Source organism: Parus major, chromosome 1A (assembly GCF_001522545.3).
Source record: "Parus major isolate Abel chromosome 1A, Parus_major1.1, whole genome shotgun sequence".
In the NCBI taxonomy this organism is placed as follows: Eukaryota; Metazoa; Chordata; class Aves; order Passeriformes; family Paridae; genus Parus; species Parus major.
The window spans coordinates 10,329,394-10,344,408 of record NC_031773.1 but is presented as its reverse complement, the minus strand read 5'-3'; the positions used below and the strand labels follow the sequence as shown (position 1 = coordinate 10,344,408).

Here is a 15,015-nt window from a genome sequence, read left to right as displayed (position 1 = left end):
GGCTGGGCCCAACACTCTGTGCAGCTTCAGCTATCCCATCTTTCTGATGACACTGGGAGACACATACAGAGGCATAAGGAAAAGAAAATGAGTATTCACCAGTGCAGAATCACCCAGCACCCTTTAAACACAGGTGTTTTTACCTTCTGCTATGAGGACACCTGGTATGCCTCAACAGCCTGATCTCAGGCTGAATTCAGGACACCTGGTCCAGGGTAATGATGCCAGTGCTATTTCATCAAGTACTGCTTGGACTTTTGCTTTACAGGAGTAGAGACTGGTGCCTGACCCAAAGTCTAGCCCATCTCACCTATTCCCTAGTGATACTGGCCACACAGAGCATTATACATTTTCTGCAGCAAATTGTTGAGCAGTTTCACCATGCAGTGTGAACCAGCTGCCCTCACTCACCAGCTGGAAACATCAGCTTTTCAGGGTTTCCTCTGTCCTCAGACCTACCAATGACTGGCACCTGTAAAAGCCTGATGAATTAATAATGCAAACAAGACAACAAACAAGTATGCTCATGATCAACCTCAGGACCAAAGTCCTATCTATATAATAATGGGTGCCGCAGATCGAACAGGACTGCACAGATGTCAAAAGGACACATGAATGCTTCAACAGAATTAAGAAACAGGAATGTGCTGCATTGGCTTGTGCAAGCTCTGTTTAAAGGATCTAGAAGTACTGTGGTACATAGAAGGGGATTAAAAGAAGGATTGCAGAACCTCAGCAAGATGCCATCTTAATGTTATGCTGCTCCATTCTCCTGAAAACAAAGGGTGGATTCAGCAAGACCTAAGCAGCCTTGTGCAAAGCCAAATCCTACCCTGACCTCTCACTGATCAGTGCTTTAACTCCACACCTGCCCCAGGCACTGAAGGAGAACAGAGAGACCCTCCAGACAGTGAAACCTACTCCAGCAGAGCAGGCAGCATTTCTTTGCACCAGCCTCTCCAAGGGGAGTGGGAGAAAAGTGTCTCCAGTGAGAAATGAGAAACTGACGCCAAAGAGGAGGTGAAAGCAAAAGAGGCACCAACAGCTCTTCACAGAGGGACAGAAGCACAGAGGCACAAAGGAAACCTTTGGTGTAACCACAACTGACACAGCAACAACAGAGCTCTGCCTGGGATTACCAGGTCTCCTTTAACATCAGGATAGGCTCACTTCTCCACAATTCCTTATTAATTTGATTGGATGGCAAGTTGGGCTAAATCAAAGATTCTGCCAATAACCCCGTCCAGTTTGGCTCAAAAGGTAGCAACATCAGGGCTCTGAAAGGAGCCACCACCCAGGGAAGTCAATCTGAAGTCCCCAACCACTGTGAAAAGTTAGAGGCTCCCACAGGAATCTTAATTAGTGTTTTGTACGTTTCATTCAGCAAACCAAACTCTATCTATGGTGACATTTTTAGGACTTCTCCTTTTTCTAAAAGGTTTTAAAACAAAAAGACAAAGGGAGTGGGTAGAGGAATAAACACCCTAAAAGAAATCCCACAAAACTAAATTACTTAGTTACTTGTCAAACAGGGCTTTACAGGCCAAAAGAATTTTAGTAAATGTCTCATACAATGTGACTGGTGTACCTACTTGTCCAATTAGCAGTTCAAACAAACATAAACAGCTCATTAAAATATATAAATGTATATAACTTTGGTCTCCTACACTTTACCACTTCCAATATATTTCTGAAATGCATTTCATATTAGGAGAAAACACTCCATCACACTCTCTCATCTGCAGATACCTCTGCACGATTGTGCTTTTTTGTTATTAAAAAAGCTTCTGCTTTACAAGAGATTTGTCATGTAAAATATAAAATAAATACCTACAAAAATGTTTTACTCGAGCAATCAATAGAAACCCTCATTGAACAGGAGGGGTTTTGGTGTGGTTTGTGTGCCTTTACTTGGATGTAGTACTGCTTGCATAGACTTTTAAATTACATTGCAGTGCTCTCCTCTCAGTTATTGATTGATCTGAGACTTTTGGCAAGCCATTTCACCACTGTGCAGTTCTGTCAATTCCTACCTATCCTCTGTGTCTAATTTGCCTTTATAAACCCTTTGGGCCAGCAAGTGTTTTTCACTGCCAGCTTTTAGTACCTGTCACCATGGGATCTTATTTCAGTTGGCTTGATAGGCTAATAACAACATTCATGTTGTAAGAGTTAATTTTTTAGAGAATAAAAGGAATAAACTAAGCAATTATATTGGAGAAATACAATACCAGTTCTGTGGGCAAACCTGATGTATTTAGAAAGATCCTTTCTTCCTAAAAAGAAGGACAGGCTTTAATAATAAAATAAATTTAATTAAAAAATAAAAAACAAAACCATAAAAAGAAAGCACGGAGGACAAAAATCATTATGATTGTAAAACTCAGTAATTTCCCAATGGTTTCTAAGAACTCTATCTAAGTCAAGAGTCCAAAGAGGAAAGTTTCCCTCCTCACACTGAAATTCACAGAGGTAGCTGAAGATAGCAAGAATAACTCCCTGTCTGGGAGCTCTGAATAAGTTTTTTTGTAAATGATTTTAAGAATCTGGGAGCTATTCAGGTAATCTAATAACAAGGCCAATATTAGTGTCTAAAGGCATACAAGTGAAGACTCCTGGTTCAATGTCCCAGTAAATCTCTTTCCCAGCAGCAGCATCCTCACTAGCTGGCCAGCAGTGCAGATACAGAGGGAGGAATTCTGCAGCTCATGCAACCTGGTCCTACAGCAATTGGTGAGAAAGTTGCTTACTACTTACCAGAAATCTTCTTAATACTGACCCAAAAACAATACTTTTTGGATTTGCTACTTTTCTACAACTGGAACTGCTCTCGCCACATGCAAGAAGTGCTTTCTCACATATGCAAAAAACCAAAACCAAAATGAAATCTTCAGCTTTTCTGACTTTTACACTCAGAAACATTAATTTCACTGCCCTTAAAGCACAGGCACAGACATGAATCCCTATCAAGGCAAAGCAGCTGCTACACTTCTGCAAGTCAGATTAACTGTACACAAACCCATACAATATTTCACACATATTTAAAAGTGGCATATTTAAGTTTTATGGGTTCATCTGTTCTGAGGACTATTTTAGTACATAACTGTCACAGGCTTAACATAAATATGAATCCAGAAGAACTTTTAATTGATATTTCAATTACCAGCTTTTAATTTTAGTTAAGCAAACCCAACATCTGATTTCACTTTATTTTCTTAACAAAACCTCCAGTACTGTGATGGATTCTTTCCCTGAAATCTTTTATACTATTTTTACAGGCAAATGACCAAATAGAGGGAGTGTTGAAAAAGCTTTTTTTATTAGCTTATCAGAAATTCCAGTAATTCTTCTAGACATTTACAGGGCAGAAATGTTCTTCCACATCTGTAATCAAGTAGATAAAATGAAAAACCAAATTCTTCAGGAAACATACTCTCTGTACACAGTATAACAAGGATTTTTTGAATAGGCTTCACTAGCAGTAGCTGTAATAGAAAAAATATGAGACAACAGACCAGCACTATCAGTAATAGAAGCTCCACATTAGTAAAAACTACTATATTCTCTTAAATCCAAAAATATTGCTAAACTTTTATCCACTTTAAATCTTCTATCATCAAGACTGAATGATGATCAATTTGAGTTACAGATCCTATGTTAAAAAGATACAGAACATTTCCAGCAACCAATTCCAAGAAATTCATTATGCTAGACTCTGAATTTAATGTGAATACTTCCTTACATTGCCATAGAAACAAGAGACTCTCAACTTGAAATTGCCATGCTAGTTGCTACAACAAAAAGGCAGTTTCTCTCACCAAGAGTTTTCAGATTTTATGCGTGAGACAACAGGCAGATATAACAAGCCCACATGGAAAGAGAAATCAGAAATACCAGTAAAAATAATGACTATATAATTACTATATATATACTAAAATGAAGAGGGGTCAGAGCAAACCACCTAACATCATCAAGTGCAGAATAAGCATCCCAGTGGGGCTGAGCTTCAAGGAGAGTTTTCCAAATGAGTAGTGTAGAGGCTGAACAGTGAATCTGGGGGGTAATTACACTTTACCTAGGCAAAGCACTCCATAGCTTAATCTGCAGAAATGTTCAGCCTCTCCATCAGCCTGATACAAGAGTTCAGCAGCTGCTCCCTTTCCCACTTCCCAAGGATTTCAATTCCATGATAGGAGCACCTGCATGATCTTTTAGTTTTTTAAGCTAGCAACAGGACTCTGCAACACTTTGAAATATAAATTGCTGCTCCTATAAAAAAAAACCAAACCAAAGACAGAGAATTAAAATATAATGGGATTAATACTTGTTTATACTAACATACCATTTTGGAAGCATGTGAGAGGCTTATGTGACATTTATTATTAATGCAGATTTAGCACAAAGAAGGACTTGGTAAGGGAGTAACAAAGATGAACACAGCCATTCCATTTCATACTAGTTCAAGAATCAGGTGTGAGAATGTAACATGATAGAAACTATTCAGTATAACTCATAGGGGGTTCAAATAGGACTGTTCATCACTTTTCAGTCAAAGTTCAAGTAGAAAAAAAATGGTGTGTGTTATAAGAACTTGCATGTGAAATGGATGTGCCAATTTTGTTTCCTTTCAGCTTCTGTAGGACAGGTTAGGTGTTGTTTTATGAAATGGCAATATTTTATCACAAATATGCAGATTAATTCATTACTGACATGATGGGAACAAATCTGGAAGATTTTTTTTATTTTATATTACAAAAATAACTTTAAAATGTGCAATTTAAAAAATCATTTTGCACATTTATTTTTGAGAAATGCAAGGACAACATGAGATACAAAGAAAGCAATAAATAGATAAGTAATAAGAGACAATTTGTACCTGTTTGCAGGAGGGATTTATACTCTGGAATACTGTTACATTAACAGAACTACACAATGTACTTGCTAGTATAGTGTAGAAAATTTTCCTCATTATACTCTACCACTGTTTTCCATTGTTCTGCTAAGTATAGTGAATCTATGAGCACTACTCATAATGATGAAGTCTATTTCTAGGGATTTTGTTTCTTTTTTTTCCTGCATAATGAGGACACAGTATTTCTTCAGTGTTTTTAAAAACAAACACACTATGACTCTGCAGAGAGTGAGTGATATCCATTCTGTCCTCAGTGTCTGACACAGACTGTCAAAGAGAAACCCTGTCCCCCAGTGTAGTAATCTGGGAACTCTGATAACAGTTTAATAATTCTGGATAATTCAATGAAATGACTGCCATCACTGGCTACAGAGACTACCATATGTTGTCAAGGCCATGTCACGTATCTCCCAGACCAGGCACAATGGGAGATTGTTACACCAGGCTTTCTCCCATTAGAACAGGCATGATCTGGAATCATGGAATGCCAGAATTCTGTGTCAAAACAAGTTTCTGCATGCTTTCTGAAGTGAACTCGAGCACAGAGGGTAGATACATCTAACTGGCAGAATAAACTAGTTGGTGCTAATGCCAGACCGTAAAGATGCACTACCTGAAAGGCTCAAGATGAATTCCAGTGACACAGGAAGGTGCTTCAGTAGCACAAAAGGCTTGGAGCAAGCAAGAAAGAATGTTGGTGCAGATAGGACTCCATGGTTTACAAATGTATGGGGGCCTCCACAAAGTACACTGACCTGAACCAGGGATGGCTCAAGAAAGTAACAAAAATATTATAATATAAATGTACCTAGAAAAGCACTATTTCATCTGAGTGCGTGGCAGCAGACAGCCAATTTGTCTTGTTGGAGAACCATAAAACACATGCACATTTGGTATTTCAATTCCATTTTCACATGATGTTGAATACCTGAACTGTTGCACCTGCTTCCAAAGGTCAGAGGTCTGGAAAGAAAGGCACAGTAATGACTTAGTGTTTATGGTACTGCACTACCACTACTTGGCATTTATGGCTGTGATTCCACAACTGTGCTGGCGCCAGAGAAGAAGGATACAGAAATAGAGCCAGGGAGGCTGAGGTGCTGCCTCAGCAGCAAAGAACCCAATATGCAGTATCTTTTGTTATTGTCCATAACAAAACTGCCTGGTAAATCTCTTTTGTTGTAGGAACATCACACACATAGGACAGTCACCCTACACAAGTATGTGTTTCTCCAGGCACATATTCTTCTCAGACAGCACCATTGTTTCACCATACTTTCATCAGAACTTGGGACAGAAGCACGGACATGTTAACAAGAACTCATGTTTTCATCTGAAGAAGCAGGAATGCTATTTTTTCCTTTGGAATGAGTTAATTGTGCCTATTTTACACCAGAATGCTTCTGGAGAAACCAGCTGGTCACGGTTTGGACTGGTGCACCGTTTGCTGCACACAAAACTGAGGGGGTGGCTGGGCCTAGAGAGCGGGGGAATGGAGCTCAATCCTGCCCGTGGGCAGCCACCAGTGGGGCTCCTCAGGGATCAGTGCTTGGGCCAGGCCTGCTTAACATCTTTATCAATGATCTTGTGTTTTCAGTTCTGGGCCACAAACCAGACACTGAGGTGCTGGAGCGAGTCCAGAGAAGGGCAAGGGAGGGAAGGGTCTGGTGAGGAGCCCCTGAGGGAGCAGAGCGATGTTCAACCTGGAGAAAAAGAGCCTCAGGGGAGACCTTATTTCTCTCTACAGCTGCCTGAAAGGAGGTTGTAGCTAGGTGGGGATCAGCCTTTTCTCACAAGTTACAAATAACAGGACAAGAAGAAATGGCCTCAAGCTGCACAAGGGAGGTTTAGATTGGATATTAGGAAATATTTATTCTCTGAAAGCATTTTCAAACATTGGAACAAGCTGCACAGGGAAGTTGAGCCACCCAACCCTGGAGATGTGGCACTTAAGAGTTTCAGGTTAATGGTGAACTTGAAAGTGTGGGGTTAACAGCTGGAGTCAATGATCTTAAAGATCTTTTACAAACTAAATGATTCTATGATTTCAACATGTTTTGAGAAACTGAGACAGACCTACGAAACACATGTTCCCTGTGCTGATTTTTCCTGTGCTGGAGGTACAGGGCCATACACTCTCTTGAATATGACAGAATATGTAAATTCTAAAACCAGTAATGTACTTTAATAATCTCTAAATTTTTTTCCTGGAACTTTCACACAATTTTACTTTCTCCATGTTGTTCCTTGTCTTACTTTCCTTCATCTCAAATTCATACACTGTGGAAATAATCAAAGACACCCAGGAGAAACATCTGAAGCTGATAAGCAGAGCAAAACAGTATTATTCATATATTACTAATCATAATGTATGTATGAATGAGAAGACACCTGGTACTGCTGTGTTGACAGCAAGCTACCTTTTGATTAAGTTCTCTGGATTCTAGCAATCTGAAGGTACTGACTAGGAGTTCAAGAATAATGTGAAAAGGATAAATATATGGCAGATACACACAACATTTTTTTTCAGCTCAGCTTCGAGTGAAGTCTCCAAATTGTGGATAGCAGGTTGGAATAAATGAGAGATTTTAGGTTAACATTAAAGGAACATTCAAACCATAAGTACTGTTTGTGAGATTATCATTTACCAATAAGGATTTCTGTCCAGTTTAGGAATGCTAAATAATTTTTGTTAAAGCCCTTAAGTATCTTTCTTTTCTCTCACTTCTGCCCACAATTCCACTTTTCATTGAGTAGTTTCAGACTACATTTACAAAGATAAACAAATGGCCAGAAAACTGTGACACCTTCTTACTGGATAGATTTCTATGAGGTTGAAGAAAAGCTGATTTTTAACAAATTAAATGTGCTGAAGAGATACTGTTGGGATCACATAGCTCTGTGGTTATAGAAAATTCAGTTAAGGCCAGAATTGCAATGGCATTCAGCAACAAAACCCAATGACAGGCACTTTGCCACTGAAATCAATATCTTCCAACTCTGATGTAGACTGCACCTACCTGGATAGACATCTTCTCAATCTTATTCTAAAGTTTATTTTATTTCCTACTGCAGAATCCTGTGCCATTCTGTGCATTGCTTGGCTACCAGAGAGACTAGGTTCATTGTAACTATCATATATATATATATATATATATATATATATATTTGCACCAAAACTTGAATGAAAAATATTCTAGAGTAGTACTGTATCAATACTTGTATAGCAGTACTATAAAAATTCTTACACAATTTCAACCTACAGATGAAAATTCCTACCAGTCTCAAAAACACCCAAACATTGTAAAAATTTTCATGTATAGTCTTATAAACACCTAAGTACATAAGCAAAAGATTTAGTTCCAGAATATTAACACAGTCAAGGAATATCACTATGTTCTTTGAGCTTTGCCTTGATCCTCCCCAGCAAATAAATTTTAAAAAATCTATTTTTTTTATTTGTTTATAACACCATGAGGAAGACGAGAACAAGAAACATCTGCTTCTACGACTAATGCAGCACTTTCCTCTCCATCACCCTTTCTAAATCACAGTTGTGACCACCTCCTCTCATAAATCCCTTTTGAAGGGGCACTTTTTCCATGTATACACCACTTCTTGTATACAAAATATGTAGATGAATAATTTATAGAATCTTTCATGTCATGAAAGGAGCTCCTCATCTATAAAGAGCAAGGAGAAGATCAAGAACACTGCAAGCAAAAGCTCAGAATCCATATCTTTCATGAAATGCTGAATTAATGCAGGTGAGGTTATAGGATGCATAAAGGAAGTGAGACACAATTCTACCCCCTCACACCAGTACCTTCCTTTGATGTCAACAGCATCAGCAGATGGACAAGTCTTACTGTAAAATTAACTTTACCTTATGTGACTAAACAGAACTAAGCAGAGCACTCTCAATTATTTAATTTCTTCAAGGAAATGATGCACTAACAAAGTCACGGCCCCATCCTTTAATGGCACATTTGTAATTCTCAGGGAAGGAAAAAGACTGATGAATATAATTCTACTGCCGGTGAACAGAGTCCCTGACATGAAACATCACAAGCTCTCTGGAGGAGCTGAGGAATAAATCACAAGCTACATGAGTCAGAAGTCAGCTTCAATGGTCTTTAAATTAAGATGGACAAGCATAAGAATAACATAAAGTAATGATAAAAAAAGAACTCTGAATTTAATTTCAGGAGTTAGTAAAATCCTAAGGAGCACAAATTAGGAAAAAGAAGAAGGTCTGAAACACAGTTTATTTTCAAATGCTACTTATGCAAAAGTCACAGAGAAACGTACAGCCACACAGGTTTTCAGGGTTCTTTGGGTCTGGCTTTTCAAAGACCCCTGTGATTATTTTTTATTATTTTTTTTTTTATTCTGGAAAGTCATGCAGCCTTCTGTTGCAAAACACTGTTCTTCTTGTGAAGATAACTATGTCCAACATATCCAACATTCTCATCTTGGAACATAGTATATAGTGATATCCAGGAATAAAAGATCACCCAAAGACTAACTATATGCACAGAGTGTCTTAATGAATGTAGAAGAGAATTATTTATGACCTTGAATAAGTAGAAAAAAATTTAAAAACATAACTATACATAGAAATAAGTGTTTGAAAAAGTCTGTAGTAAAATACTAACATTTTAACTAGTTAATATGTTTACACATCCAAGCAAAACTTAGGAAAATCACAACATTCCTGCATTTCTCTGTCAAAAGGCTTGTCACAGACTTTTAAAAAAATTTTAAAACTTAGACCAGGTCTTAATTGCAAAGCTTATGGATGAACCCATTAAGAAAAAGCACCACAAAGCTACTAAACCCCTTAGCCACAAATCAGTGGGTGTTGGGACAGTACCACGCTGTCCTTTTAGTCTTTGCTCGGCAACCACAGCCCAGCCACCAGGAATAAGATTGGAGGATCCACTCTGCCCAAAGTCAGCTGCTCTTGTATCCATCCTAATGAGGGTCCAAATCTTTTCCAGACTGGAAAAGCACTTGAAAATATGCCCAAGTACATCTATAGTCAGCAAAACATTCTAGCATGCGCTCACTATTAAGAAAATTATTGGACTGCAAAAATTAAACCGTTTTTTAGTTCCTCCTTACATTATGTGTACTAAATGCCTTTTCTGCTTAAGGAGTTAAAGAATAAGGGGTTGATGCTTGAAGTCTTACTATTTAGAGTAGTATATGAGCCATTGAAAGTGTCCATAAAAAGTTTTATTCATATTTAATATAGTCAGGCCACTAAATACTTCTAAAAACAAATTAAATTGCTCAGTTGGTCAGATCACCTGGTTATTTAATACATCCAAACCATTTTCCTTGAGAAAGAGATGCAACAGGAAAGAGCTCCAGGACAAAACATGTTGCAATGCTCCTGAGTTCTGAAATTCATGTTTTCAGACTGCTCATTGGGATTCTGCTGAGGGCATCTGTGGAAGTTTATAACTCTCTGCAAAGAATAAAGATCCTGGTTTATACAACTGGGCTGTTTGTGCTACCCTTCAAGGAGTGAGTGTGCACAGCACAGACCTGTGTCAGCCACTGGTGGGAATTCCTGTGGATCTGAGACAGCAGCGATGAACAGAGAATGGAACTGGAGGCAACATTGCTCCCCGTATGACTCTTCCCCATGTGATTACTTATCCAAATTAAGATGCCTTTCCTTAACACACTGCTACTTTTACAACTACGCATCTGTACATGTGTGGGAAGAAGACAGCACTTAATCCAAACTGTTCCACATGTAAAAACAAACATATTTGAAATTCAGAAGTATTTCTTTAAAAAACAGTACAAGGCTGTTATCCTCACCCAACAGAGCAGAAGGTCAGAATGTACATTTGCAATACACCCAACTAATGTAATTGCTGTATACAATTCTCTCATTTGAAGGGTATATATTCAAAAGAGCATGGGGTTTGCAGAGGAAACCCTGCCTTCTTTATCTGATGTCAAGGAAAGCTTTGCCTTTGACTTCATTTGGGCCAAGACCATCCCATGTTTCCAGAGATCAACAGTAGCACAAGTGGCTTGCAAAAAAAAACTAACAAAAAAACCAAACAGGAAATACTCTCCAAGGAATATTTCTTTGTGAACTCTTACAATTAATACACAAGAATAATAATAATAATAATAGCAATAGTAATTAATAGTAATAGTAATAGTAATAGTAATAGTAATAGTAATAGTAATAATTCTTACAGTCTTTTCTCCCCATGCAAAACCAGGCACAATGCCCTGCATTAAAACCCTATTTATCAGGTGCCATACCTAGGAGAATTTATGTTGAATCATATCATGGAACTGCAAATCAGTTTCTCATGAAGTTTACTCCTCTTCATAATATGCATCAACTCCTTCATTATATGTTTGGGGTTTTTATAACTCAAGATGTTTAGCTAACACTAAACAACAATATTCTAACCAACTTTTCAAAATAAGTGTTTCATCTAGTAATGTGATAAATGATGAAGTATTTAATTATTTCAGGGAGAGAGGTGTTTAATCAAACATAAGGAAAAAATCATGAAAGTATCTTTTCTATGCTTCAAAACAGCTAATTTTTGAATTACCCATTCTCTGATTTCATCTACAAATGAATTTTCACTGCTGAATTGTCAAAACTTCCAAACAAGAGAAATACTTGCAGTCTCTTAAAGATCACATTATAAATAGTCATGTCCTACCTCCACATTTCTCTCTCTGACTTCATTCCTAGGCAGCACTGAAGAAGCAGCTACAGTCACATGGTGCATTCAAGGTCATGCTATTCTAATTGACAGAGATAGCATTGATAAATTATGCGGAAACAATGATAATGGAGTCATTAACCTTGTTCCAGCACACTAAAGGTGCTTTATAATCAGAAGGAGTACAAAAGTTACAAAAACATATAAAGATTTTATTGCCCAGCCCTTTCTCTCCTACACAATGCTGCAAAGCACTGTTAGGGAATAGTAATATTGCTGTAACGTGGCTGCTGTGCTTTGTCACCGAGGGGCGCAGGGATACACTGCCTTACACTTGAAGGAGGAGTCAGGTAGTAAAATGTAAAATGCACAAGCCATTGGCCTCTTTTTTTTTTTTCCTTCAAATAGGAAGTTGTATCCAGAAGGCCTCTCTCTTTGGCGTAAAGGATGCTGGAACACATGAAAGATCATTCCAGCCAAGAAGTCTTTCCCACTCCAAGAATCTGTGCTGAACTGTCATTTCCAAAGACACAGTCATAAGTGCTTTGAGAACTTGCATTAAAACCGTAGTGAGTTAACATACTGAACTGAAACTCCTCAGAGAGGTATAGATACAGGTACAGACACACAGAATTAGGTAGAATTCAGAATTTATCCCTTATGTCTCATGCAGAAGCTTGCAGTATTTCCCAGACTAAAAGCCTGACTAATGTCCCTAATTCAGGTATGACAGGTAATTTATTAAGGATGCACACATTAATGAATCACTGGTGGTTGCTTTGATTTCAAGAGAAGTATTAGAAAAACAGTGAAGAGATAGGACATATGTTTCACACAGCAACTCAAAGTAACCTCAAATTAGCCTAATTGTAAAGAATCTATAACATTTCTGGAAAAAAAAGTAACAACTGGATTACAATCTACCCTTATCTTCTTGACACTTCAACTGCTGCTTCTTTTTGAATCCCCTCACAGTAAGACAACTCACACTAAAATTATTAATAAAAAGAGGACAGTACAGAGCACCTTTCCTGGAATTTGGGTGCCCAGAGATGACACTACACTGCTAAGACAGAATCCGCTATACTCATTTTTGATCTTCACTTATCACATGAACTATTGTGTCTCCCTGCATAGCCCAGCTATGAAGATATGATGTACAGCATATTGCACAATTTACCCATAAGGACTAATAAAAGAGTCAGAGATCATATCTGTATATAGAGGCTTGACCTCATGGAGATAACTGAATATACAATAAAGTTTATTCTGAAGGCCTAAGTGGAAATCAGATTCTTTCTACTGGTTCTGCCATGTTTGGATAAACTAATAATTAGCATACTCTTCAAGCATTCAGAAGTATCACAAATTATACATTAAACAATAAACCATCAATTACAAAGATGAAGTAAAATTGCCAAATTATACCCAGTGTCAGAGAGATTCTCCTCTGTGTCCTCTGAGCACAGGCTGATGGCTGTAGTTGCAGAGCACAAGCGCCTCTGATGCATGGTATCTAAAAACTTCGCACCGCAGAAATTCCCAAGTTTTCAATGGCTGGGCTCACTGCCCGGCTGGAATGCGTACTTTAGTGATACGCCTACAGCCGCTGCACCACCCATAGCCAAGGAGCACCTACAGATTCGGCTCCCCGAGCAGCTCCTGTGCTCCAGAAACGCTGCTGGGCTAACAGAAACCTCCTCGCAAGCGTTCAGCTGCAGAGAACTCAACTCAGCGCAGTTTAAAGAGGACAGAAACAAACATGTAAACAGCATCTGTGGCGCCTCTTCTCTATTGACTTTCCTGGAAACGCATTAACCTATTACAGTACTTCAAAATAAATAAGCGAAACAGAGGCGAGGCAAGAGTATACCGTTCTCTCCCAAAAGTTTCTTTCTGCCTGTCCTCTCACTTGCTCTGAGCACGTCGTTCCCTGGGATTAGTGATCCTTTTCACCAGGGATCAAATGAATGACTTTTCCGCTAATGACACTTAAGAGATGCTAAAGCCACCCTGGGCGCCACCAGGGACCCGGCGCGGGGCTGCAGCCCCTGTCCCCACGCCAAGGCTCTCGGAGCGAGGCGAAGCCAAGGGCAAGCCCGGCCCCGGCCGCCGCTCCGGCCCCCCGGCAGCACCGGCGGCAGCAGCAGCCGGAGGCCGGCGGGGACCGGGGCCGCTGGGTCGGGTCGGGTCGGGTCGGGCGGGGACCCGTCCCCCTGAGCCCGGGGCTGCAGGGGGTGCCGCCGCGGCCCCCTCCGGCATGGCGAAGCGCTGTCACTGACGCACATTTAATTCGCCCGGCTGCGGGTACCGCGCAGCGCCGCTCGCATCCTCCCCCCGCCGCCGGGGAGGGGGCGGCTCCGCCGGGGAGGGGGGAAAGTCAAACTGCAGCAACAAAGTTGCTCCCCCAGACCTGCCCCGGCCCCCAGAGGGTGGGCAGAGAGGGGGGCCCGTGCCCGCCTTACCTTGCTTGACGCACTTGAGGCGGATGGGGTCCTTGCAGTGCTTGATCACGGCCAGCACATCCCTGATGGTGAGCCCGGCCACGGGGGTCTCGTTCACCTCCAGCAGCAGTTCCTCCGGCACCAACTTGCTGCCGCCCTCATAGGCCACCTTGCCGGGCTTCACTTCCCCCAGGTAGGGGAACTGCCCATTCTCGGCGCCCCCCTTCAGCTCGAAGCCCAGCTGTCCCTCCGGGTTCCTCACGATCACGATCTCGTGGACTCTGCTCGTCCAGTGGCTTTTCTTCTTCAAGCCCTTGGACATTGCCGTGGGGATGCTCTGCCCGACTCCCTCCCTGCAGTCCGTGCTTCTTCCCCCCCTCCCTGTCTGCCTCCACTCCCCGGGGCAGCCGCGCTCTCCGGGCAGGCTCGGGGCGGGCGGCAGCGGCCGCGGCTGTGCCGGCCGGCGGCCCCGCGGGCTGCGAGCTGGGTCGGGGAGCGCCTCTGTGCCCGCTCCGCCCGGCTTTAGCTGATATCCATGGCAGCCGCGGCGGCCGGACCCTGCCTGCGCGTGGATGCACTAGTTGTAGAGAAACTGGCAGGAGGGAGGAGGGAGGAGGGAGGGAGGCAGAGGGAGGGAGGGGACGGCCGCGGCGCGGGGAGGAGGAGGAGGGGTGTCGGTGCCGGAGCCGGAGCGAGGCGGGCGCTGCTTCGCCGCTCCCGCCTCGCCTGACCCGGTAGTGAAGGCCGAGAGAGAGGCTGCCTGGCACGGCCGGCAGAAGGCGGAGAACGGCCCTGGCGGGGGGGCGAGGGCGCTCGGCGGGCAGGAGAGAGAGCGGCGACCCCCGCCCGGCCCCAGCGCGGCCCCGGCCGGGAAGGGGCGCTGTGGGGAGCGATGGTGCTGGCCCCGCTGCCTGCCGCGACCCCCCGGACACTGCCCAGCACT

General features: G+C 41.6%; 1 protein-coding gene across 11 annotated transcripts in view; it reads right to left on the bottom strand.

The window, feature by feature from the left end:
• Positions 1 to 14,668, bottom strand: part of MAGI2 (membrane associated guanylate kinase, WW and PDZ domain containing 2) — a 702,680-nt gene extending 688,012 nt beyond the window's left edge. For 5 of the 11 annotated variants that reach the window (XM_015627303.3, XM_015627307.3, XM_015627305.3 and 2 more), the window contains exon 1: positions 14,094 to 14,489. In XM_015627303.3, the coding sequence (XP_015482789.1) occupies positions 14,094 to 14,394 (301 nt within the window). In that variant the 5' untranslated portion in view covers positions 14,395 to 14,489. Of the gene's footprint in view, positions 1 to 14,093 lie in introns of all 11 variants that reach the window. The other 6 variants (XM_015627313.3, XM_033514718.1, XM_015627312.3 and 3 more) reach the window with 4 other exon arrangements.
• Positions 14,669 to 15,015: the final 347 nt, after the last annotated feature.